Source organism: Melitaea cinxia, chromosome 18, assembly GCF_905220565.1.
Source record: "Melitaea cinxia chromosome 18, ilMelCinx1.1, whole genome shotgun sequence".
Taxonomy (NCBI): Eukaryota; Metazoa; Arthropoda; class Insecta; order Lepidoptera; family Nymphalidae; genus Melitaea; species Melitaea cinxia.
The window spans coordinates 11,727,801-11,755,151 of NC_059411.1; the positions used below are offsets into that span (position 1 = coordinate 11,727,801).

The window sequence follows — 27,351 nt, forward strand, 5'->3', positions numbered from 1 at the left end:
TTAACAAATTAATTATGTAAAAAACATTTTATACCATAGTTATTAATTTTTATTATACATTAGAAAATGTCCAAGATGGTCTTTTGGTTGTCACACTATACTTACTAGCACAAAGATCGCGCGGCTCGTACGACTCGCGCGATGCGACCAAATTTACCTAAACTTGCAGAGCGTAAAATTGTGAAATGGCTCTTAAAAAATTACAAGAAAACCCAAAATAAATATAATCTGCTAACTAAGTCTTCTAGTGAGATCTTTTTGACCTACATTTTATCTAGTGATAGTGATTTTTTAAGCATTTAAGTCAAGGATACGTATTTGAACTATTTAAAACTTAATCGTTTTACAAAAACGAAAAATAGTGAATAGAATAGTTTTTATTTTAATAAATTCGGTAGATTTCTTAGAAAGAATCGTTATTGTTTCTAATGTTGTTTTAACAGTGTATTTTTCTTGACAGCCGAAATGATTGACTACTACGACATATCCGGTTGCTACATTCTAAGGCCGTGGTCGTACAGCATCTGGGATGCTATCAAGAATTTCCTCAGCACTAACTTCAGGAAGTTGGGAGTGAAAGATGGGTATTTCCCGATATTTGTTTCTAAAGTGAGTTTATTTTGTTATGCATAACTTAATAGTTATCTATCGCGATTATGCTGACTGCATAATTAATATTACTTTTTTTATGAAAGCAATATTTATGTTTTGGTATTTTATCGTATTTTATAAGTTTATTTTATTTAAACAAAACATGCTAATCTATAATTCAAAATTTTATAGTGAATATAGTATATATATATATATAGTATTTTCAATGTCGTAAAATACTTCAATACGAATTTAGTATTATCATGTCTACATCAAAGTATAGTCAGTTGTGCTATTCTGTAAGAACATTTTCGTGTCTCGACAGCGGAATCCGCGGTGAGATATCAAATTGGTATTCATTAAAACTCGACAGTCCCGTAGCGACACACTTGTGAGTGCGGCGACGAGTCGAACCCTGTTGCGTGAGAACGTTGTCATTAATAATATGAATTCGGTATTCTGTAAGGGGATTTACCGCTTCATTCATCACAATTCGGCACTTGATTCGACACTCGACTTCATGCGCATATTCTAAAATAAAGCTATAAGAAAAGAATATCGATAAAACATACACAGCTCTAGATTGCCGCTCTTCGACTCGACAACTCAGTTCACTTCACTTGTGCGTACCGAATGTTTACAGAATTCCAAACCAAGGTCAAGTGGGTTCGCTTTCGAAGTGAGCGCTGTCACTCAGGTGGAGCTCGATATCGAAATGGATATTTACAGAATAGCCCTGCAGGCAGGGGTAGCAGTACCCGACAATAAATATTTATTATTATATATAAAGTAAATTATTAATTTCGACTTCGTAGCGCATTTTAGTTTCATGACTACTACACTTTTGTTTACTTTAGCTTTATAAAGCAACAAATAACTAGTAACAGGTACCTTACTAACCGACGCCACGTCTGCCCAGGCGGCCCTGGAGCGCGAGAAGGCGCACATAGCGGACTTCGCGCCCGAGGTGGCGTGGGTGACGCACTCGGGCTCGTCCGAGCTGGCCGAGCACATCGCCGTGCGCCCCACCTCCGAGACCGTCATGTACCCCGCCTACGCGCGCTGGATCCAGAGCCACCGCGACCTGCCCTACAAGCTCAACCAGTGGAACAACGTCGTGGTGCGTCTGCTCGCTCTCTGTCTCTCTCGCTCGCACCCGCACCGTCCCTCTCGCACGCTCTAACACACACTCGGGCTCGTCCGAGCTGGCCGAGCACATCGCCGTGCGCCCCACCTCCGAGACCGTCATGTACCCCGCCTACGCGCGCTGGATCCAGAGCCACCGCGACCTGCCCTACAAGCTCAACCAGTGGAACAACGTCGTGGTGCGTCTGCTCGCTCTCTGTCTCTCTCGCTCGCACCCGCACCGTCCCTCTCGCACGCTCTAACACACACTCGGGCTCGTCCGAGCTGGCCGAGCACATCGCCGTGCGCCCCACCTCCGAGACCGTCATGTACCCCGCCTACGCGCGCTGGATCCAGAGCCACCGCGACCTGCCCTACAAGCTCAACCAGTGGAACAACGTCGTGGTGCGTCTGCTCGCTCTCTGTCTCTCTCGCTCGCACCCGCACCGTCCCTCTCGCACGCTCTAACACACACTCGGGCTCGTCCGAGCTGGCCGAGCACATCGCCGTGCGCCCCACCTCCGAGACCGTCATGTACCCCGCCTACGCGCGCTGGATCCAGAGCCACCGCGACCTGCCCTACAAGCTCAACCAGTGGAACAACGTCGTGGTGCGTCTGCTCGCTCTCTGTCTCTCTCGCTCGCACCCGCACCGTCCCTCTCGCACGCTCTAACACACACTCGGGCTCGTCCGAGCTGGCCGAGCACATCGCCGTGCGCCCCACCTCCGAGACCGTCATGTACCCCGCCTACGCGCGCTGGATCCAGAGCCACCGCGACCTGCCCTACAAGCTCAACCAGTGGAACAACGTCGTGGTGCGTCTGCTCGCTCTCTGTCTCTCTCGCTCGCACCCGCACCGTCCCTCTCGCACGCTCTAACACACACTCGGGCTCGTCCGAGCTGGCCGAGCACATCGCCGTGCGCCCCACCTCCGAGACCGTCATGTACCCCGCCTACGCGCGCTGGATCCAGAGCCACCGCGACCTGCCCTACAAGCTCAACCAGTGGAACAACGTCGTGGTGCGTCTGCTCGCTCTCTGTCTCTCTCGCTCGCACCCGCACCGTCCCTCTCGCACGCTCTAACACACACTCGGGCTCGTCCGAGCTGGCCGAGCACATCGCCGTGCGCCCCACCTCCGAGACCGTCATGTACCCCGCCTACGCGCGCTGGATCCAGAGCCACCGCGACCTGCCCTACAAGCTCAACCAGTGGAACAACGTCGTGGTGCGTCTGCTCGCTCTCTGTCTCTCTCGCTCGCACCCGCACCGTCCCTCTCGCACGCTCTAACACACACTCGGGCTCGTCCGAGCTGGCCGAGCACATCGCCGTGCGCCCCACCTCCGAGACCGTCATGTACCCCGCCTACGCGCGCTGGATCCAGAGCCACCGCGACCTGCCCTACAAGCTCAACCAGTGGAACAACGTCGTGGTGCGTCTGCTCGCTCTCTGTCTCTCTCGCTCGCACCCGCACCGTCCCTCTCGCACGCTCTAACACACACTCGGGCTCGTCCGAGCTGGCCGAGCACATCGCCGTGCGCCCCACCTCCGAGACCGTCATGTACCCCGCCTACGCGCGCTGGATCCAGAGCCACCGCGACCTGCCCTACAAGCTCAACCAGTGGAACAACGTCGTGGTGCGTCTGCTCGCTCTCTGTCTCTCTCGCTCGCACCCGCACCGTCCCTCTCGCACGCTCTAACACACACTTGGGCTCGTCCGAGCTGGCCGAGCACATCGCCGTGCGCCCCACCTCCGAGACCGTCATGTACCCCGCCTACGCGCGCTGGATCCAGAGCCACCGCGACCTGCCCTACAAGCTCAACCAGTGGAACAACGTCGTGGTGCGTCTGCTCGCTCTCTGTCTCTCTCGCTCGCACCCGCACCGTCCCTCTCGCACGCTCTAACACACACTCGGGCTCGTCCGAGCTGGCCGAGCACATCGCCGTGCGCCCCACCTCCGAGACCGTCATGTACCCCGCCTACGCGCGCTGGATCCAGAGCCACCGCGACCTGCCCTACAAGCTCAACCAGTGGAACAACGTCGTGGTGCGTCTGCTCGCTCTCTGTCTCTCTCGCTCGCACCCGCACCGTCCCTCTCGCACGCTCTAATACACTCGCTATTGCATATTTACTATCGTTATAACAACGAAAAGCAGGCAGTGTCGGACCAACCTAGCACAGACAGTTTTAGAACTGGTGGTCTGAAGTTAATCTATTTTAAAAGAAAAACGCACGCCGTATAGTAACAAATATTTTATGTAGTAAAAATGATATGCGCCCGTGGTTGTTGTTTATATAAAAATAATTAAAAAAAACACGCCTACGTGTGAAGTGCTAACAAATGCAGGCCACATAGTTTGCAATATTACAATTAAAGCATAGGATATGTTAGTTCCAGTAGAGTACCTGGTGTAAGAATTCCACACTAGAGACACCAAAAACTTTTGTCAGAAATGAAAAAACAGTCTATCGTGACACTCCTTTACTCAAGAACATGCGTACCGATCATATCATTAAAAACAATAATACCAAAAGACTTAATGTATACAATAACTGTCTGCAGAGGTGGGAGTTTAAACAGCCGCAGCCGTTCCTGCGCACGCGCGAGTTCCTGTGGCAGGAGGGCCACACGGCCTTCCGTGACCAGGACGAGGCCGCCGAGGAGGTTCTTCAGATACTTGGTACATTGTTATTTATATATTATGTTTATTAATATCGTAGAGTGCAAGACTCTTTGAATGCGCTAATCTAAGATTAAATATTTCTCTGTCCATCACGCTTTGGCTGATAGGACTGGAACAGTAACCATGAATATTAACTTTATTGAGGTAAGGACACAGCAGGATATATCCTGCTCAAAATTTCGAGCGGCTCGTCTAGAGAAGTACTTAAACCGTACATATAAGAATCTGGCTCCGAAGGACTTGAATGGAAATCATCAGCTTATACTTATTAATTTTATTTATTTTTAATACAGATCTTTACGCGCGTGTCTACGAAGAATTACTCGCGATTCCTGTGATCAAAGGACGTAAAACTGAGAAAGAGAAGTTCGCTGGAGGCGACTACACCACTACTGTGGAGGCTTATATACCCGCTAGTGGCAGAGGAATACAGGTAATAAAATGAAATGAAAATCATTTATTTTGCCATAAGGTGGTTGGTTGTAAATACCATAATACGCTTTAGCCTGTAATATCCCACTACTGGGCATAGGCCTCTTTCCCAATGTAGGAGAAGGATCAGAGCTTAATCCACCACGCTGCTTCAATGCGGGTTGGCGGATATACTCCCTACTATGAGTAACGATCGCTAACAAGTATACATGATAACAACCGGGACCTACGGCTTAACGTGCTCTCTGAGCCACGGTGGGGAGACCCACAAGCACTGCACAAGACCCAGACCACGGCAAACACCTGTATGGCCAATACAAATGTTTGTCATGTGCGGCGATCGAACCCGCAACCGCCAGCGCAACAGGTAGAATCCATGGCTGTGACCGTAGCGCCAATGCGGCGTCGTAAATAATATAATATTGTAATACAAATAAGTATGAATATAGAACATTATTTTATGTGGTAGGTGTGTATAAGGTGACTAACTTACAAAAAGTCCGTCTCATAGTTAGTGCTATATTAACACCGGGGGCATACGGTAATTGTTGCCGTTTTAGAAAACTAAGAACATAGTGCAGGGCATAGATTAGCGATAGCTTAGAATCTATTATTTTAGCTTTTTTAAACAAATATGTGCTAAGAAAGATGACTAGCCCGTTGGCGCAGGTGGTAATGGCCCTGCTTTCTGCAGCGTGCGTTGAGGGTTCGAGTCCCGCCTAATAAATAAATAAATACTGTGTGTGTGTGTGTGCATTTGTGTCTGTGTGTGTGCGCGTTTGTGTGTGTGTATGTGCGTGTATGTGTGTGCGTGTGCATGAGCGTGAGTGTGTGTGAGTACCATTTTAGCGCCCCCCTCCCATTCGAAGACCATATAATATGTCCAAACTTTTAGTCAGCAGTTTAATATATTTTAATGATCACAGGGAGCAACAAGTCATCATCTTGGACAGAACTTCTCAAAGATGTTCGAGATTGTTTACGACGATCCCGAAACGCAGGAGAAGAAATATGTTTTCCAGAATTCTTGGGGACTCACAACCAGGACTATCGGTTAGTTTAATATGTAAATTATATGAATAACTTTGCATAACCATTTAACTGAAAGTAAAACTATTTGCCTATCTGTTGTGGCACTAGAGACACACAAAAGAGACGAATGACGGCTCTAAATTCCTATTAATTGGATTCGTTGACATTCTTTGGTGTTGACCGTAAAAATTAAATTTTACTATCTATGGCTCTAATAATTCGGACAAAAATTTACTAAATTGCTCGTGTGATAATTTAGAATTTTTCTTAAACTAGGTGTAATGGTCCTCGTACACGGTGATGATAGAGGCCTAGTGCTGCCCCCTCGTGTGGCAGAAATACAAGCAATCGTAGTTCCTTGTGGTATCACGGCATCTAGTACTGCCGAAGAACGCAAGGCTTTGATAGACTCTTGCAAACAGTTGGTCGAGGAATTGATAGCGGTTGGAATTAGGGCAGAGGGTGATTACAGAGATAACTACTCGCCGGGATGGAAGTTCAACCATTGGGAACTTAAGGTAATTGTGATTTGTACTCCTATTAGTAAATAGTATTTTATAATTATTCTAAACTTCAAATCTCTTTTCGTACCTGTGGATTAGACGTCAACTGTAGTGTGTTTTTCAATACTATACAAAGTAACTCAAATGCAAAAAGCAGATATATCTTACAGATGTCTTAGCTCTACATTTATAGCTATATCAATCGCTTGTTACCTATAACACAAGCGTTAAGTTACTTATCATAAGACCAAATGACGTATGTGTACGAAGAAGAAACGACTTCAATTATATCGACAAGTAATACAACGTAGGTAGACGAAAAATTAGTCAAGTAAATACGCATTATCAACGATTACTCCAAAAATTGTAATCAGATCTCGATGAAATTGAAATGTGACTACATGATAAACACCGGCTTTCGATTAAATTAAAAATCATTAAACTCGGTACACCCAGTAAAAAGTTATACGGATTTTCGAGAGTTTCCCTCTATTTCTCTGGGATCCCATCATCATGGTTATCATGGTACCAAACTAGGGATATCTCCTTTCCAACAAAAAAATAATTATCAAAAGAGTAACCTCCTCCTTTTTTGAAGTCGGTTAAAAAATAATGTATTTTTTAATTTTCAGGGTGTACCTATCCGCGTGGAGTTGGGCCCTAAGGACATGTCAAAGGGCACAGTGGTAGCAGTGCGTCGAGTGGCTTCCGATAAGCTCTCCATCCCACGAGCTGAGGCTCCCAAGAAGTTGCTAGAACTGCTAGAAATAACGCATGATGAGATGCTAGCCAAGTATGTGATATTCTATTACACTTTTTTTTATATGAGTAATGGAGTTTTATATAATATCAAACCTTGATACAACGGGTATGGGGGATTCTTGGCCAGGCCAGGATTGTATGTCAGTCTAGCAAGCCAGAATATCCTCATAAACCCATACGCTCTATCATATCTAACTGTGCATCATTCATAATCAATTAGATCTAATGGAGAATCTCATCACAATGATGGCGAGTATCTGTACTTTTATAGAAATGCTTCTAGTCTGGATGATTGTCCTTTTCGATTTTTTTCATATGTCTATTTATTGGAACAAAGTTTATTAAAACGAGTTTTTGATTATATTTACATAAGTCTCAAAATGCTGAAAAAAATCTGTAGTTTTTCATGCAGATACAAATGTATTTTACTTCAATGGTGACAAACTGACTGCTTTGAAGTTACTTAATAGCTACTTTTTGTCAGAGCAACGAAGGAACGCGACGAAAGGTTGTCATTCGTAACTAAATGGGAAGATTTCACAAATGCCTTGGATCGGAAGCACATTCTGCTCACACCATTTTGTGGTGAAACACCGTGTGAAGATAACATTAAGAATGATAGTGCCAGGTATGTTATTAGTATAAAAATATGTTATCAGAATTATTTTAATAGAAACGGTAAACGGTTAAATAACAGTTTCAACAGCTGCCAATGAAGTTCATCTTGCACATAATTCACTAATATTATTTATCAGAACAAAAACACAACCTGTTTGGAAAGTATATTTTACTTCAACTCATAAAGTAGAACTCAGTTAAAAAAGAAAAAAAAAGAGATTTTGATTGTGAAGAGAAAAGTATATAAATTTTTATCTGTTGAATTGCATCATACGTACAATAGGTTTATCCGCAGCCAGCTGAATATAAATCATCTTTAAACAACATTTTATATTGTTAAATTATATAAACATATAAACAAACATACATATAAACTTACTGTGATTTTGATGTTTGTGTCTATGTAAATGTAAATATTTTTTTTATTTTATTTAGAACTGAAGATGACCAGACAACAGAAGTGAAAGGGCCTGCAATGGGAGCTAAGTCCCTTTGCATTCCCTTCGAGCCTCCTCGTCAACTGACGGCAGATGACCGCTGCATCCATCCAGCTTGCATGAACAAACCTAAGTTTATTACATTGTTTGGCAGAAGTTATTAAAAATAAAGTTTTTTGTAAGTGAAATAAATTATATACTTAAATAATACTTTTTTTTTATTTAAAGCTAAAAATGAAGCTGTCATATTCATCTGCGTAGCTTAAAACGTTGAACGCCAGACCAAAAACCATGTTTAGTTCAGTGGGCCGCGACGGACACCATGTGACTGCCATTATATTGGGTCCAAGAGGCCGCGTCGGACACCATGTGTCCGCATGCCCTCGATCATTTCAGAAGCCTCTAGGGAGCTGACGGACAGTGTTTCGACTGTTTTTACTAAGGCAAGTGACCCGCGCGGCCTCACAGTGCAGCAATAAGGCCACATAGCACAAAAAAAATCGAAAACACTTTGAATTTATAGGCTTTTTAACAAGTTGTTTCCAAAAATGTTATAGCTGGTGTCTGCCACTTGAGATCTTGGAAAATAATGGGTAAATCACTGTTTCCGTCAGTCGCCCATTATTTTTGAGGTTTTCGCTGACAATATTTGCAGAAAAACACCTTAACAATATTTTGACGATTCTCGATTTATTGGTGTGGCCCCAGGCGAAAGTATGCTGTCGGACATATGGTGTCCGTCATGGCATCCAACGTGTTAACTATTTATAAAAATATTAAATACTTTTTAATATTAAATCGCGTAAAAGTTTCAATCCCACTATACACTCAACCTCGCCTTATTGCGTGTCAACCCGGGTTTCGCGATTATCTGTGCACCTTGACCTACCTCTGACTACGATCTCTTTCGCACATAATTATTGTAGGTGACAAATGTATAAAAATCAATTTTTGGAATTTTGTGCTACTCTTACTGACACTGCGTTAGGTCCAAATGTCACAAAATATTAAAATGTACAGAGTTCCTACGTTGAGTTCATCCATTTTGGCGGCCAGTAAAAAAAATGAAAAATGGCGGGAAAGTATTATTTAATTTTTACTTTTAAAATGTCATCTTTTCATGGTCTCAAAACCAGCCAGTTACAACCAATACAACCAAAAAGATTTTATTGCAACCTTTTTCCTAGTATATACGAAGTCTTTTTCCCCGACCTATTATGTTTATAAATATTTAATATAATTCTATATATATAATCTGAGTCTCTAACTTACGAAAGTTATTAACAAGCTTACGTAATAATTCTAAAGGAGAATTTTTTTTCTTGATAATGATGTACAATTAAACTGGTGGCTGGTGACTTAGTTATTTCATCAAAAAAAAAAAATTCATCCATTTAGCATCTTCGCCTGCTATTTAATATGATAACAGTAGCTTCTTATTATAATTCCTAATTTAGATTATTTATTGCCCTTTTTAAGAAGTAAATAAATTTTTTATGTCAACATTTAACCCTAGTTTATTATTAAAGTGAACTATTGGCAGACACCAATTTATGTAACTTGCTTAACTTCCTAAATAAAATTAGGCCTTTATTGTAGTGAAATTGCAAAAAAAATGTTTATATTATTTTTATTATATGTAAACAGTCTTAAAATAATAATGCATAAATAGACTTGTCTTAAAATAGATAATAATTCACAATAGTATGTATACACTAATAAATAAAATTGGTGTTTTTTTAGTCATTTCGGTACAAATACCAAAATTATTTTAATTAAATTTTTGTCTGTCTGTTTGTTCCGGGTAACGTCTGAAACGTCTGAACCGATTTTGACGGGACTTTCACTGGCACATAGCTGATATAGTAACGACTAACTTAGGCTACTTTTATTTTAGGAATTTATTTATTTATTTTATAACTCTGCGCACTGAACAATAATTTTTTTGTTAGATTCGTTGTGCCCGTGGATGAAGTCATGGGCACAAGCTAGTACTTTATAAACAGTGTATATATATTTTTGCATTTATAATGCTAAAATGTTAATTTTTATTATGCATCTATACACAATAATTTTTACATAATATTAATATTATATTCCTATACACATTTACAGAGGACATGATGCTTTGGTTCAAGTGAATAAGCAATTGGGAAAACTTAATTCAACGAAATTTAATTTGTTTTAGTATTAATATTAATAACATTTATAAACAGACTGTGTAAACACCTAAAATGTATTAAATTATGAATTTTCACTTTCCATAGTATCTATGTGTTCCTCGAGTAATTTTATTCTTCTTTTCTTAGAATTTAAAAGTTGAACAAATTTTCCATACAAACTTGTTTCTAAATTGTCCTTAATATCAATTAATTTTTCAAATTCACTCTTACATTCATCTAGTTCGCTATTTAGCGTGTCATTTTTGCTTTGTAAGTTTCCAATTGCCTTTTGAAGAGTTTCATTTTCATTTAATAAATAATCTATGATGGTATCTTTTGATACGGTACATACATCGCATTTGACAGTTACGAAGCCGTGAAGTAAAACAGCAGAGGAGTCCGCAAATTTTTTTTTCCAAAAAAATTGTGCTTCGTGCGGATTTTCTTCCAATTGCTTAAAGTCGTATAAAAACATATCACTATTTCTTTTTAAAGCATTTTTTATATTTTCTGAATATATGACTCTATTTTCGTCAAGACGTTCTTCGAACGACTTTGCTTGTTCGTAAGAAAAACTACCATACCAGCTGTGGTCATTATTGAAAATTTGAATACAAAATAAATCAGTTTCATTCTTGGTCCATTGCACTTTTGCGTATAAGTAAGTTTCATTGACATTAAATTTTGTTACAAAAGTTTCTGGTGCTGAATTGCAATTCATATTCGTACATATAGCATACATTTAAATATTTTATAGAACAAAAAATTCTACGATTTGTTTCTGTGATTTATTTACTAATACCTCGTCTGACGTAGGGAAGGGCACCAAATATCGATATATCGAAATATCGATATTTTTGTAAAAAAAATATCGATAAATATCGGCGATATTTTTAATTTCAAAATATCGATAATCGATATTTATTTTTGAATATCGAAGTCGATATTTTTTTTAAACCATATTATATTTTAAATGAATTATGTATTCTACTTTTATTGCAACATGTGGTCCGTTTTATCTGTAAATGAATATAAGACAGAGCGCGCGAGAGTTTGCGAATTTTGGTATTAGTGCTGTCTATATCCCTCTGTAGTTTGTGAACGCAACCAAAAAACATGTCTATGGGTAGTTTCTTTAGAATTAATTTGAGTGTGATCAAAGACCAAAGTGTGAATCTAATGCTAATCTATGGTGTAACGTGTGCGTACATGTTCATTAATCTGGACCGATTTTGACGAGACTTTTACTAGCAGATAGCTGGTGTAATAAGGTGTAACTTAGGCTACTTTTATTTTAGATTTTTTTTATAACTGCGAACTGAACAATAACTTTTTTGTTAAATTCCACGCAGACGAAGTCGCGGGCACAGCAGCCAGTAATAATATGTAATTCATATATACAATAGTATATATATTCTTCATTGTTATCATAATACTTAAGTCTTCATAGTAATAATATGTAATAACATTAATATACTTGCCAAATATATATTAATTTTCAATTTTTAGTAAAAATATCGATATATCGAAATATCGATATTTTTTATTCAGTATATATCGATATTTTTTAAAAATATCGATACGATACATATCGATATATTTTTTTCATTTGCCCATCCCTAGTCTGACGGTGACGTCTCAGGCCAAAGAGTAAAATATCTCAGGCACAGAACATAGTAATACTTACTAGGCCAAAGAGGTCTTGGTCTAGGCATGGCATCTGAAATCGATTAATCGAAGAAAAGATTCCTCGAACTCGAACCAAATAAATAGAGTTTTTAAATCGATATTTTGTACTGAATCGATTCAGTGAATCGATTTTTCATACTTGAATATCGACATTCTATTTTTTTTCTGTTTTGTTAAAAACCATAAAATTATTTATAACGTGTAGTACAATTAAGGTGGCCATTGACGATCAGTTTAACTGATCAGTTTTTGGCGTCAGTTAAACTGATCAGTTTTTCGCGTCAGTTGAAATATTTGCCCATTGACTTGCGTCACTCCGGCCCTTCAGTTTTCGTCCGACCGGGCTGTTCAAAGGACGTGTAGGAACACTTCCTATTCCGATTCCGAAGAAGAAACATTAATTCTTAAAGCGGCTACTTTTTGTTGCCATATATTTCATTGGCATTCTACAATGATCTATAATTTTATATGAACAGTTTTTATTATTAGTTGTATAATCTGTAATAAGTATGTCAATGGTCAATCGATCATGCACGGTGTCGTTAATGCCATTAATTATAACTGTACTTATTTATTTTTAAGTATTATTTATATGTATTTATAAATAATTGTGTTTGCTCGCAAACGAAAAAAAAACCGACTTCAATTATATCGACAAGTAATACAACGTAGATCGACGAAAAAAATGTCAGTAACTACGTACTTAGTACTTCAAATTTGATGTGCATGTAAATTAGCCATCGCATTTGTAATCATAATAATTGTGTTTGCTCGCAAACGAAAAAAAACCGACTTCAATTACATTGACGAGTAGTACAACGTAGATCGACGAAAAAATAGTCAAGTAACTGCGCGTTATCAAATATTACTCAAAAAGTAGTTATCAGATCTCAATAAAATTTATATGTGACCACATGACAAACATCAGCTTTCGATTAAATTAAAAATTATTAAAATCGGTACACCCAGTAAAAAGTTATTGCGGATTTTCAAGAAGTTCCCTCGATTTCTCTGGGATCCCATCATCAGATCCCGGTTTCCTTATCATGGTACTAAACTAGGGATATCTTCTTTCCAACAAAAAAAGAATTATCAAAATCGATACACCCAGTAAAAAGTTATTGCGGATTTTCAAGAGTTTCCCTCGATTTCTCTGGGATCCCATCATCAGATCCTGGTTTCATGGTACTAATCATGAATCAATAATTTCATGTAATAATCATCAATAATTTCATGGTATCATGGTACTAATCTAGGGATATCTCCTTTCCAACAAAAAAAGAATTATGTAACGCGGGCAACACCAGCGACACCGCAAGCTCGCCAGAAACCACGGAGGTTACGGGCTCGTTATCTGTGAACTGTCAATTTTGAATATTAAAAAAAAATAGATTTAAAAAAGAAAGGAACTGTCGATTGTCGAATGAAACATTATTATTCTTTGTCATTATAAACTATAAAAAAACATTATTTGTGGTTTGATTTTTATCGACTACAAAATGGCGCCCAACGTGGGGCAAGAATAGTGCTCTCCACCTCATCAAAATCGGGGTCAATTATAGTGGAATTTACCCTGTCAAAATTGGGGTCAACCATTGTTGCGTTTGCTTTATCAGACGAGTCGTCATAATTAAAATACTCCAAGTCGGAACAGCGGTAATCACTATCTACCGTTGCGTCGTAGTAGGCATCACAGTATATCGAACTAGAAAAATCATCTACGGATGACAGGTGACTATACTCCTCACTGGTTATCGGACTGTAAGTAAACATGTTAATGTCACTGGAAAGTGCTAAACGTTCCTCGACATTATTTACTGGAACTTGTAAACGCCCCTGCACTACCTCGTCAGTTGTGGCGAGTTCGTGTAAACGAGGCACAGTTACAAGCGAGTTTCGAGTTTTTCTGTTGCAAGTGTCAATAGTGTCATTAAGACAAGTGTATGTGTGCGTGAATGTTTGCATACCTGTAATATCGTGATTTGAACGATAAGAGAAAACACAATCATTACCATCAAAAGAACCTTGAAAAGGATATAAGAAGTCGGTGTCACCTGTGGAGAATGTCAGCTGATTGTTCTTGCACGTTGTACACTGCGATCTGACGACTCCTTGCGCCCCACAACCATAGCAACTTATTTGAGGCACATTTAAAATCTTCTCATTAGGCTGGTTAGTACAATTTTCACGAGTATGTCCATGCATTTTACAGTAAACACAAAAGCGTGTTTTAGTAACATTCAGCGGTGTTGATGAATCCAGTGGCGGCGGCACAGCGGTATGCTGGCGCTCCGCGACAGCAGGGTCCCCAGGAGCGGCGCTGGCGCGGCGAGTAGTCAACGTAGACGGCGTGGCCGTCCTCAGGCTCGACGTGGCGTTAGCTCGGCGCAGCGGAGGTAGTGTCGGGGTCACAATGGCAGTAGTCGCGCGGCCTGCGGTCGGCTTGGCTGCGACTGCGGACCGCGATTCAGGCTCCTCGAGCTCCTCCTCGATGTTACGTGCCAGCTGAAGTAACTGCTTGAAGGTGGTGATCTCTTCACGGCGTACTCTTTTCATTATTCGCCTGTCTAGTAGTCCGTACACCATATCTAGTTGTACTTTCTCTGAGACATCACCATAGGGCAATCTGGCTAGCAGCGCTCTCGCTCTTGCGACAAAAAGATCTGTATTTTCTTTACCTTGACATAATGAAAACAGTTGTAGGTATATCTTGTGAGGAGTTTTGCGGTCGCCGAAGGCGCTTCGCAGACAATCGAGCGCATCGGGCCAGGTGCTCACTTCAATTTTAGCACTCTGCCACCAAACTGTGGTCTTGCCTGTTAGAAGCATTGACAGGCCGCGTATCGCGTTCTGATACCGAGAACTTCTGATAAGGCTTCTTCGATTGTACTGAAGGAAGACGAAGGAACCATGCTTACCTGCGAACAACGCCAACGTCCAGAAGAGCTGCTGCAGCGACATGAAGATGCCTTTCGGCCAGGAGGAGAAGCTACTTCATTTGCCAAACACCGGATAGATACGGGCGATCACGCACCCATTGCCGTACCACCTTACCGTCTTACGCCAGCGAAGAAGACAATTATGGAAGCGGAGCTGAAAAAGATGTTAGAAGACGAGAACATAGAGGAGTGTAAAGCTGCATGGGCCGCACCAGCACTGTTGGTCCCTAAAAAAGATGGTACTTACCGATTTTGTGCCGATTACCGTCGCCTGAATGCTGTAACTAAAACAAATAACTCCCGTCGACCAGCGCCTGACTTTCAAGAGGGTGACCTCGTATTACTAACGACGCATGTCCATAGTAACGTGCAGAAGGGCAAGACAAAAAATTGATGCCTCTACGCGATGGACCATATAAGGTACAACGTGTGGTTAGTCCATGCACATACGAAATAGGCGATATGCAGGGGCAAACCTTAGGACGTTTCCACGGCTCTGACCTTACTCCATTTATAGGCATGGCGGGGCAATACCTTCCTGTACAGCCTCGTCGATTACGTGGGCGACTTCGTGTTCAACCCGACACCCCCCGTAACACCTCGTGTAGACGCTCACCCATCCACACTCACTCCACCTCGACACACTTACACCAACTCACTTTTGGGGCGAAATCGTGATTTGGAGGAGGAGGCTGTAACGCGGGCAACACGAGCGACACCGCAAGCTCGCCAGAGACCACGGAGGTTACCGGCTCGTTATCTGTGAACTGTCAATTTTGAATATTAAAAAAAAATTAGATTTAAAAAAGAAAGGAACTGTCGATTGTCGAATGAAACATTATTATTCTTTGTCATTATAAACTATAAAAAAACATTATTTGTGGTTTGATTTTTATCGACTACAATTATCAAAATCGGTACATCCAGTAGAAAGTTATGCGGTATAATACAACGTAGGTCGACGAAAAAAGCGTCAAGTAAAAACGCATTATTAGATATAACTCGAAAAGTAGTTGTTAGATCTCAAATAATTTGAAATGGGACCAATTGACACACACCACCTTTCGATTAAAAAAAATTGTCGAAATTCGTCCACCTGGTCAAAAGTTCTGATGTAACATACCTAAAAAAAAATACAGTTGAATTGAGAACCTCCTCCTTTTTTGGAAGTCGGTTAAAAAGAGAATATTTGAAGAAAAAGAAAACTTAATATTTATAATTATTGAACTAATGATTGATTTCAGTGGGCAGAAACCTTTCACTGATTCCTTTATTTATTAGTTGTTGTATCTGTATTGTATATGGAGTCGGTGTTTTTTACTGGCATCATTATTTCTTATTCTTGTAAATGTTCGAATGCTTTGAGTATAACCGGCCTCGGTACTGTTTCGTTTGATGAGTTTGTGTTCGAGAATTTTTTATATCTGTAGATTAAATTAATTAGCCTCAAGTAGTGTTTTTTATGTGTTCCTGTGGTGAGTAAGGCCGGCAACGCCCTTGTAATCCTGATGTTCAAGCTTTCATAGGTTATGATTACCACTTATTACCAGGACCATAAACTTACGTAGTATTTAAAAAATTAGTAATACTAAACTATACTAATAGTATAAATAGAAAAAGAAAGAAGAAAGAGGAAGAAAAAGAAGAAGACGAAGAAGTATAAGAAGTAGTAGAAGAAGAAGATTTCCCTTAGTATATGAAAATAAATTAATGAGCATAATTTTTGGTGTAACTGCTCTAACAGAACCACATAATGCCGACTACTTAGCACACAATTATAAATAATAGCAATTATTGATATGACAAAAAATGGGGCATTACAAGTAACAAAAAGGTAGCGTTTATCACAGAGAAGGGTGTAAATATCGTTAAAGCTGTCATAAATGTTTATGTCAAAATTAAACACATGCCACGTTTTGCCCACACATTAAACTTAGTAGCATCAAAACTATTTGACAATTAGGATGAACTGGAAGAAGCAAAGAATTTACTAACAGCTGTCAAATATATAACTAAATATTTTAAGCATAATACAAATGCTGCTGACTCCTTAGGGAAAGCTCAGGATTACAAAATAAAGCCTTTGGGGCTGATTCAGTCTATATGTACCAGATGGAATTCTGTTTTTTATCAGTTGGATTTCTTGAGTTATCGGAAATTATTGCGCGAATATTACTCAACTATCCTAAAGCGCCGACAATGCTAACTGCACAGCAGTTAGAATTTATAAGAGATCTTATAAATATATTGAGACCACTGAAAGTGATAACTAAAGAAATATCGGGAGAAGACTATACAGCCAGTAAAATTATACCAATCGTATCTTACCTGATTGAAAAATATAATACTATGAAAACTTCAACTGATATTGGTGCTAAAACAAGAATTTTAATTATGGACGGCTAAGAAAAGATTTTGAAATATTAAACAAGTTCATTTGTTAGCTGCTGCGACCATTTTAGATCCTAGATTTAAAAAATACGAGCGTTCAGATGTTAAAGACCGCAACAATAGAGACTGGTAAGATGAATAAGTGATATTTCTGAACGCAAGCATAGAGAGTTTTAGGGACTATTGATGTGTCGAAATAAAAGTCTTGATCAGAAGGTGTCGATCGAATATATTTATTGAATAAAAAATGGCAATATTTAAATAAATATAATATTAACAATAAAAAAATAAGTATAACAATAGTAAAGAAGTTTTATGACCAGTCATAGATGTTTATTATTTAAGCCTTGCGTCCCTTTCTCGCACGTGGCTATCTCTTTTTTCGCGCGTGCCGCTGTAGATGACTCGTGCGCATCGTTAAAAGTCGGAGGCGCGGTAGCGCAGAGCGATCATTATAAATAGGACATTTTTTTTTCACCCCCCCGGACAACTATTTTCGTGTAAACCCCGTTGTTACAGAGGTATCGTGGTTAAATTTTTAAATCGGTCACTAATTTATGGGGTTAGGGGGAGAAGGGGTGAAGGGGTATTTTTTATCATATCACATCAAAGCTACAGAACCATTAAGAGGTCAAATAAAAAAATAGAGTTTCCGAAAATAACAAAAAATCTCAGCATTCAAAAAGCTGAAAGCACACTTGCTATGTTCATGTGTGAACGCTCTGCATTACAAAGATGCTGCTGGAAATAATCCCTTCAAGGAACTGGCTGCATTTGCAACAATGTTATTAACATTACCACAGCCAAATGCAGACGTAGAGCGTGTATTTAGCAAAGTTAACTTGGTTAAAAGTAAACTCAGAAACAGTTTATCAACTCCAACCTTAAACGCAATTTTATGTGTAAGATTCCGGCTGCATCTATTCAAGAGGATACAGACGAGGGTTTCATAGATTTATTTGTGTCACAAATTTAGTTATTTAGGTGGCTCTATTCTACAATTGTAAAGAATAAATAATAAATACTCTAACTTTCTATGTTGGAATTAATTTTTGGCATTTTCCGATAATTTTAGCATGTTTTGGCATTTTTTAAGCGTAGATTTAGCAGAAAATAATTTATAGAGTTGGCAGCACTGCTCAGTCCCCGCCTTTTGGAATCACCAAGAATTTTTTACAGATAATTTACGACAAACAATTTTTATAATGACCTCTGTGACATCCGAGAAATATTTAGTGATATATTTGCGAAACCCTTTTAACCTTAATAACTTTTTTAGTCGGATATCAATGTCGATTTTTCACATCTTCATTACAACGCTGTAATAAAGGTGTATACAAAAATTCAGGTCACTAGGAATTTTTCAGTAAATAAAGCCTAAAAATACAAAAATTATATCCAAATGACTGGACTATAATCTTACCTCTTATCATCTGCTTTAAATAAGTAGTTTTATGAAATAATTATTATATTTCATAAAAAAAAACCAATAATATTGATCATATCTTTGTTTATATTTCTAATATACATTTATTAAATATTTCAAAGGAACTAAAATTATTTTGATGTAATATGAAACCAAAAATGGTAGTTTAAGAGATCGCATTTAACAATTAAATATCAAAGAAATATATTAGACACTTATAATTAATTAAAGCATCTTGGGACTTGCTAAACAGCATTATGCAACATTACAATTTCACCTTTTTTCAAATTTAATAAATTAAAAAATTTTTTGCTTAAAGTTTTTTCCATATCTACTTTTAAATTTAAAAATTCTTCTCTATCCTTTAAGCATTTCTGATATTCGTTTTGAATGTTTTCGTATTTATTTTTAAAATGGTTTACTTTGCTACTTAGATGCCGATTTAACGCTATTAAAATATCAATCAAATCAGACAAATATATATTAGGAGACGTTTCTATATTTACGGGTAGAAAACCTTCGATTATGACAAAATCGTTGTCTAATTTCCTTTTCCAATAAAAGAAATCATTTTTTAACTCATATAAATAATTTTCTCTATATTCCGACAAACATCTTTTCACACTAGCTATGTATTCATTTTCAGGCATCAGCAAATTTTTGCTGAATCCTGTAAGTCGATGGGATGAAAATTTTCCTTTCCAAACACTGTCATTGTTGTAAATAAAAATTTCAAAGGATCTTGATTGCCATCTGATTAGCAGGTAAATTTGTCCAATATTACTATTTAATTTTGTCACCGTTATTGCTTCCTCAAGTTCCATTTTTTATTTAAATATTGTTATTGAAAAATTTTGATATAGGTACGGAAGAATAAACGAATTTAGATACATACTTACACAGTGAAAGCTAATTACGACATCCCGTCTTGATGACACATGTAGACAAAGTTTTTTTCCTTTTTTAGAGATTATTTTGATCGCATGTCAAAAATTGTTTTTCAAAATTAATAAATAGCTACTACCAGAGAAAAGGAGTGAAATGTTAAAAAAACCGATGGTAGCCTATTTATCGATGCTATGGGTGATATATAAGCGTAATGATTTCTATAACTCTACACCTCATGCGAGTACAAAAGTGAAAACATGACTGAATAATACATATAGGTACTCATAATTATATTTATTGAGTTTACAGACATTATAGTTTCCAATATGATGTAATCGTAGGTACATATGTCCTTAGCTCAGTTTCTATGTACATATATAAATTGTAGGTACATTATTTGTTATTTTTATGAACACAGGGACAGAAAAGCTGAATTGACGTTTATTAAAAAAATTTTATATGGCAATTTTGGAACAATCCCATTGTTATTGTGATACATTTTAGTAGGTAACCTACCTAATTTACCAAGAAAACTTTTATTGAATAGAAACTTCTTTAAAATCGTTGTGATTTGAAACTCTATGTAACGACAATGTGTCACGATAAGGAAAGAAAGATATAAATATATAATAGATATAATGAGATAGAACACACTACTGCTCAAAACGCGTAAACGCCGCGTTTTGTATGGCGCTTACGACCTTTTTCACGAGACCGTGATCATCGTCGATAGAAATCATAGAACAAATCGCAACGGCGTACGACTATTCAGTCGCTTTATTTTTTCCGTGTGTGAATTGCAAACACACACTTTTTCAGCTTTTGTGTCTGGTTAAAGTAAAAAAAAAAAAATAGATTTTTCTTACAAACTACAACAATAGTAACTTTATAAAGTTATAACATGGCTATTTACATCGATTTATGATTTGCAAGATAAAATTATCCAAATATTTAAAATTAACTTCAATATAAAGTCTATATAATTTTACTATCAACGTTTCGAGACCCTGTTTTCTTCATCTACGATTCTTACAGCTCCAAAGAATTCGCTTATTGATTAACCACATTATCTGTATAAGTAATAAATACGAATTTCTCGTTTAAATTCTCGATCACGGATTTGTAAAATTCGCATTTTTTCTTTAAATATTTATTTTGGAGTTGTATTTTCTTAAACTTTGTAGCTAATTTATTTTTAGCTGTAATTACTTTCGATAATTTCTTTTTTAACGCAGTTTTACTTGGAGAGTCGAAAATTGATTCCAAATCACTTAATGTGTTAGGTACTGGTTCTAAGGGTTCTGCTATTTCTTCTAATGAAGACTCTTTGTCATATACTATGTCATATGGTACTGCGAATTTTTTCAGGTATATGCGTCCTGCCTTTGTAATATATTTGTCGCAATCTCTGAAGTGCTCTGAACATATGTAAGAGTGATTACTCGGCAGCCACGTGTCTTCATTACGATTTTTCTGGACAAATTCGATCCATGTTTCTCTGCATTCGTGATCAGGTCGAAGAAATCTGAAAAAAATTGTCTTAGTCTTACTATGAATAATTAAATGAAATGTATTTTTTAAATATTTATGTGATCACATCACTTCAGCCTATCGCAGTCCACAGCTGGACATAGGCCTCCAATTTCGCACCAAATATGGTGTGAACTCATATGTGTTGCCCACAGTCACCATGCTAGGCAGGCGGACTCGTGACCGCAGGGCTGGCTTTGTCGCACCGAAGACGCTGCTGCCCATCATCAAGCCGGTAGTTGGGTGGTTATATCGACATCTGTCGGCTTTTTAAGCTCCAAGGTGGTAGTGGAACTCTGTTATTCCTTAATCGCCTCTTACAAATCTACGTGAAGAGAGGGGGTGGCTACATTATTTACTGCCGTAACCACACAGCAGCCATTTTTGTAATAAGAAAGTCTTAATTGTATTGCTTTGCATTACAAATAGAACAAAATACATGGAATTAAAAACGATATTACTTATCAGGTCAAAAGAAAATTAATTTTTATTTTGAGGTAAATAAATTAGAAGAATTTATTTGCTCATTTCAAATTTGACGTGCATGTAAATTAGCCATCGCATTTGTAATCATAATAATTGTGTTTGCTCGCAAACGAAAAAAAACCGACTTCAATTACATTGACGAGTAGTACAACGTAGATCGACGAAAAAATAGTCAAGTAACTGCGCGTTATCAAATATTACTCAAAAAGTAGTTATCAGATCTCAATAAAATTTATATGTGACCACATGACAAACATCAGCTTTCGATTAAATTAAAAATTATTAAAATCGGTACACCCAGTAAAAAGTTATTGCGGATTTTCAAGAAGTTCCCTCGATTTCTCTGGGATCCCATCATCAGATTCTGGTTTCCTTATCATGGTACCAAACTAGGGATATCCCCTTTCCAACAAAAAAAGAATTATCAAAATCGGTACATCCAGTAGAAAGTTATGTGGTACAATACATACAACGTAGGTCGACGAAAAAAGTGTCAAGTAAAAACGCATTATTAGATATAGCTCGAAAAGTAGTTGTTAGATCTCAAATAAATTTAAATGGGACCAATTGACACACACACCACCTTTCGATTAAAAAAAAATTGTCGAAATCGCTCCACCCAGTCAAAACTTCTGATGTAACATACATAAAAAAAATACAGTAGAATTGAGAACCTCCTCCTTTTTTGGAAGTCGGTTAAAAACAAACAAGAATCCAACTTCAAACAAACCTAGTTCCTACTTCGAGGGTATTTATTTATTTTCTCTGTTAATTGTTTATTAAATTTCGGTCCTGTCAAACCAATATTAAAATTACTATTTTATTGATTTTAGAGACAAGTTCTGTTTCCTTACCGATGAAATGTCACGCCACTATGTTTTCTTATGTTTCTTGAGTGATTTGAACACGTTTGTAAAACACAATTCGGCATTTTCAAATGAACAAAATGGGCAAAACACTTTCGCACGCCATCGAATGTAAAATTTGACTAAGATCGTTTTCGTTGCGGTCAGTGGGTCGCAAGGAGAGCTCAAAGTGTTAGTGTGAAACTTATATTCTTGTGGTTTAGTGATTTTATCGATAATATTTTGGTGCTGCCTATCCTATTATATCAAAAGTTCCCAAACTTTGATTTCAATTACAAACTTCGAGTCTATATATAAATCGTAACAATTTTACACTGTTTCTGCGACTTCTTTGATAATATTCGTACAATATTAATACGAAAAATCGATACCTTCCATAAACACGCTTTGTCTATGTTTCATGAACAGTAAATCGCAGATTCGCAACAAATGTCAAGTTACTTAGATCAACAGTTGAATGAGTTGAATGTGAGAGGTTATATCAATGTAAATATACATATTTTTGAAATATCGTGTTCTTTTCTTATGAAATTAAATACGTAAATATATAGGATAGGTTTCTACTAATTTTAAATTGATTAAAATGGAAAGTGATGAACAGTATAATAGTTCGGATTCAGAGCAAGAGCAAGATGAGGAACGCGTGAGTTATCAATTTTTACTTTAGGTTTTTTAAATGGGTGTATATAAAATGGATTATTAAATTATTTAATTAACTTGCAATATTTTACATCTGCTTTTTTATCACATATCAAACTAAAACATAAAATTAACATTAGTTATTAAATTTTATTTGTTAGTTTGCGATCAAAGAAGAACTATCAACATTATCTTTCGAAGATCTTCAAAAACTGAAAGAGAGAGTTGGGGCTAAAGTGTATAAGCAAGCTATTTTTGGCGAAAAAAAAGAAGTTAGGAATGTACCAAAAGTTTTTAAAAGAGAAAATAAAAACAGACCGAGAGAGATGTCTTCTAAAAAACCAGTACCTATGGTACCAGCTGTCCCTAAAAAGAAAAGTGAAATTCGGGATCCAAGGTTAGTTTATATTTATCTTCCTATAGTTGATATTTGTGTTAGTTTATATTTGTCTGTTTCACCTATTTTGGGTAAAGATTATCCAACACATATGTTACTAATAGACTTTAACAGAAGGATAATAATATATCTGTCTGTAATAGAGCTCGTTTTTTCTTCGATTCTCACTTTAGCCTGTAATATCCCACTGCTGAGCATAGTCCTCTTTCTTCATGTAGGAGAAGGATCAGAGCTTAACCTACCACACTGCTCCAAAGAGGGTTGGCGGAATTCGAGTTCACTTCGATTAATAAACTTACTCTTAGTTTAACTTTTGCGAATTGAAATAACTCATAAACATTTCAAAAGTAAAAAAGAATAATATATCAGAAACTTTTGTCTTTTAAATACTGTCATCCACCAGATAGCATTAATATGTGCATAATGTTATGTGCATATCTTGTAGGTTTGAGAATCCAACATCTATATTTCATACCCCAAAGTTACAAGGGAGGGGGGTTAAGGGGGGTAATAACATATATGGTAAAACAATGTTTGCGGGGTCAGATAGTATATAAAAATTAATCTCTATTACCCTTGGACCTCGTCACGCCATCATGTGTGACCGGCTAGACCGATTTTCCTAATTCTTTTTTGTTGTTTGTTATATTCAGGAGAAGGTTCTTATGAAAGAAAAAAATTTTTTTGGCCGTACCAACTCAGAAACCTTTATGGGCTCATATATGCACAACACTTTGCTGAAAATAGTGACATGATTAAATGCTATAATGATTATGATTCTATAAAGGACATACAGACACATTCATTTTATATATATAGATACCAATTCGGATTCAATATTCATAGTTAAGACAGAACAACGTCTGTTGGGTCAGCTAGTTTTCTATAAATATAATTTTTAGTATTAAGATCAAAACCTTTGTTTATATTTATATTTCAGATTCGACCCATTATGTGGTACATTTGATCAGAAAGAATTTTCTGAAAACTATGGTTTCCTCTCTAAATTACGAATGCAAGATATAAAAGCTATCAGAGCAGAATTAAAGAGTACTACAGATCCTGAAAAGGAGCAACGTCTTAGAAGGCTGTTACAAAGATTGAACGATCAACACAAAGCTAGCAAAAAGAAGAAGAAAGAAAGAGAAATTTTAGAAAAACAGAAAAGTGAAGTCGAGGCAGATTTTAGTAGCGTGAGACACCCACATTTCAAAAATAAATGTAAGACATTTTTTTTGTACCTACTTTTTATTTTAATGTATTGATTCAATAAAACCTGAAGCTTGCCTATCTTATAACACTGTAGATAAGTACATAATAAGTAAAAGTATAAAAGTATAAGCTTGTCTTTTAAATTCTTATTTATTCATAAAATAAAACAATAAAATGTATTCAACTGTTTTAATCAATAAATGAACCTTAGAGAAAATAGGTTTGGTTCACTGTTACTTTTACTTTAAAGAAAAAACTTTTGAAAGTTATGTTCACTTAAATTAATTTGTTATAGCTGAGTTACGTGTGGAATCGCTTGTAAAGCAATATGAAGAATTGAAGAAGAAGGGCACAGGTCGCATTCAGAGGCATCTTAAACGTAGACAACAGAAGATTAAAAAACGGTCATTTAGAAATCAACTACCAGAAAATTGATAATATTAATATAGTTGTTATAGCAATTAAAAAAATATTTATATCAATAAGTTATTTTATTTAGTAACTCGCGTCGTTTCCCATTCTGTGAAATTGTAGAAATAAAAAGTAGCCTATGTTGATATTCTGGAGCTCTAGCTGGCAGTTTAATCAGTAAGTTTTTGTGAAAAAGTAATAAACATCCACTCATATTTAAAACGTTTCGCATTTGTAACAATTGAACACTGAGATAAAAAAACTTGATTGATAGTTTTCAAACATTTAAATTAGCTATAGATGCGTAAAGGTATTTAACTCTATTTACAGCTGAAACAACACTGAAGACAACACTTGACACAACTTGACTTTTTGTGCGAGCATTAAAGTACTTCGGCTACTTTTATTTTAGAAATTTATTTATTTCGTACCTCTGCAAATTGAACAATATATATTTTTAATTCAACGTGGACAAAGTCGTGGGGACAGCTAATTTAAAATAAAAATCTATAATAATAATAAATACATAAAAATCGGTTCAGCCTTTCCAAAGAGTAGCCCGGACAAACAGAAAGACCGAGATACATAAATTTTAAAATCATTTGTTTGTTTCAGTATCGTGTAAATAAGTAGGTATAACACTTGAAAAAACATAACTATTTTAAAATCAGTCCCAAACTTCAATTATTTTGTATGTATAGATGATAGATGCACCTACGAGTTTAAAGAATTAATTTAATGCCTACCGACAGTATGAAGCCTATAGAAAATGCAAATAACGTTACATTGTCTATTATTTTCCTAGCATAACTACTTGGTTGGTAGGATATAAATATATTTTGTTCTAGTTACTTTCATCCACATCACTATACATAGCATAAAACAAAGTCACTTCCCGCTATTTGTATGCTTCGATCTTTAAAACTACGCTACGAATTTTGATACGGTTTTATTTAGTAAATAGAGTGATTCCAGAGGAAGGTTAATATGTATAATAAATGAATTATACAGGATGCTTGGTGGTGCGTCGGACAAACGGTCAGGTGGTTAAGAGGGAGTCATTGCCAATATATCTGGCCACTTAAGTCATCGTCCTTTGTTTTTTTTTCATGCAGTATTTAATTGTTTTTTACAAAATCTCCAGAATTCATCATTCAAATTATTTTTATTTCTTGTTTTGAATAAATTCCCAACATTTTGAAAGCATGTTGTTCATGTTGTTGTTAAACACGGGCTGTTTTCCGCAACTCGACGTCTTCGTGCGCCTATTTTGTGTGACTGGCTGTGGACACTATTCGTGCCAGCCCAGCTCCTTAAGGAAGCCTAGCAGACCCTTCACGTTGCCGACGACTTCCTGGAGCGACCTCGGAGTCCCGAGGTGTAGTGCCCTGTAGTTCGCCACACTACCGCATTCCAGCAGGATATGCGAGGCCGTTTCTTCTGCCTCCATGCACGCTCTGCATAGGGGCTGTCTGTAACACCTAAATTGTGTGTTTGTTAAGCAAGGCATGTCCGGTAAGAGCCCCGACCAGTAGTCGGAGCTGAGCTCTCCCATAACCGCGAAGTTTGCGGGACAATCCTGGGTTGATCCTCGGAAGAGCTCCCTTGGTCTCATCATCATCATCATCATTACAGCCTATTAAGTCCACTGCTGGACATAGGCCTCCACAAGTTTACGCCAAAAATAACGTGAACTCATGTGTTTTGCCCATAGTCACCACGCTGGGCAGGCTGGCTGCAGGTAATTAGGTTTGTGTAATATTCTTGGTGCATTACCTTGGTGTTGTGTCGGATCGGTTGTGGAGATAATTGGGGGACGTCCAGCCCTAGATGTCTACTGTCTAATTGATAAAATTTTGCAACTCTAAAAAATTTTGAAGTCCCATACTGTCTTATTTATTTATTTATTTATTTATTCTTAATGTACACCAAAATACAGACACATATAAAGAAAGATACAATACAAGATGTACAAAGGCGATCTTATCGCTAAATAGCGATTTCTTCCAGATAACCTTTGGGAACTGGACACGATACAGTAGCAGCGGTTAGAAGTGTGCACAAATTAAGGAGGAAAAATCAATAATAAATAGATAAAAACTACGATATGATACTTACATAATTATTAAAGA

At 37.5% G+C, this 27,351-nt stretch overlaps 3 protein-coding genes across 3 annotated transcripts in view; 2 read left to right on the forward strand and 1 right to left on the reverse strand.

Annotated features, from left to right (window-relative positions):
* The window catches only part of LOC123662048 (bifunctional glutamate/proline--tRNA ligase), a 38,180-nt gene extending 29,789 nt beyond the window's left edge, over window positions 1-8,391 (forward strand). The window contains exons 23-31 of the mRNA XM_045596938.1: window positions 461-609; window positions 1,511-1,711; window positions 4,279-4,396; window positions 4,693-4,832; window positions 5,758-5,884; window positions 6,140-6,381; window positions 6,999-7,159; window positions 7,613-7,756; window positions 8,182-8,391. Of these exons, the coding sequence (XP_045452894.1) occupies window positions 461-609; window positions 1,511-1,711; window positions 4,279-4,396; window positions 4,693-4,832; window positions 5,758-5,884; window positions 6,140-6,381; window positions 6,999-7,159; window positions 7,613-7,756; window positions 8,182-8,347 (1,448 nt within the window). The 3' untranslated portion in view covers window positions 8,348-8,391. The remainder of the gene's footprint in view (window positions 1-460; window positions 610-1,510; window positions 1,712-4,278; window positions 4,397-4,692; window positions 4,833-5,757; window positions 5,885-6,139; window positions 6,382-6,998; window positions 7,160-7,612; window positions 7,757-8,181) is intronic.
* A 1,941-nt stretch (window positions 8,392-10,332) lies between these two features.
* On the reverse strand, window positions 10,333-11,152 carry LOC123662049 (DNA repair protein XRCC4-like). Its single transcript, XM_045596939.1, has one exon. It carries the CDS (start codon window positions 11,085-11,087, stop codon window positions 10,428-10,430), a length of 660 nt encoding a protein of 219 aa, XP_045452895.1. The 5' UTR covers window positions 11,088-11,152; the 3' UTR covers window positions 10,333-10,427.
* An 11,830-nt stretch (window positions 11,153-22,982) lies between these two features.
* LOC123662042 (ribosomal RNA processing protein 36 homolog) lies at window positions 22,983-25,290 on the forward strand. Its single transcript, XM_045596929.1, has 4 exons — window positions 22,983-23,203; window positions 23,361-23,596; window positions 24,537-24,817; window positions 25,104-25,290. Exons 1-4 carry the CDS (start codon window positions 23,144-23,146, stop codon window positions 25,241-25,243), a joined length of 717 nt encoding a protein of 238 aa, XP_045452885.1. The 5' UTR covers window positions 22,983-23,143; the 3' UTR covers window positions 25,244-25,290.
* The last annotated feature ends 2,061 nt before the right edge of the window (window positions 25,291-27,351 follow it).

Coding starts and splice junctions, on each gene's coding strand:
- LOC123662049 (XM_045596939.1), bottom strand. CDS start 11,087: ATGTATGCTATATGTACGAATATGAATTGCAATTCAGCACCAGAAACT.
- LOC123662042 (XM_045596929.1), top strand. CDS start 23,144: ATGGAAAGTGATGAACAGTATAATAGTTCGGATTCAGAGCAAGAGCAA. Junction 23,204..23,360: donor AAGAGCAAGATGAGGAACGC/GTGAGTTATCAA, acceptor TTTATTTGTTAG/TTTGCGATCAAAGAAGAACT. Junction 24,818..25,103: donor CCCACATTTCAAAAATAAAT/GTAAGACATTTT, acceptor AATTTGTTATAG/CTGAGTTACGTGTGGAATCG.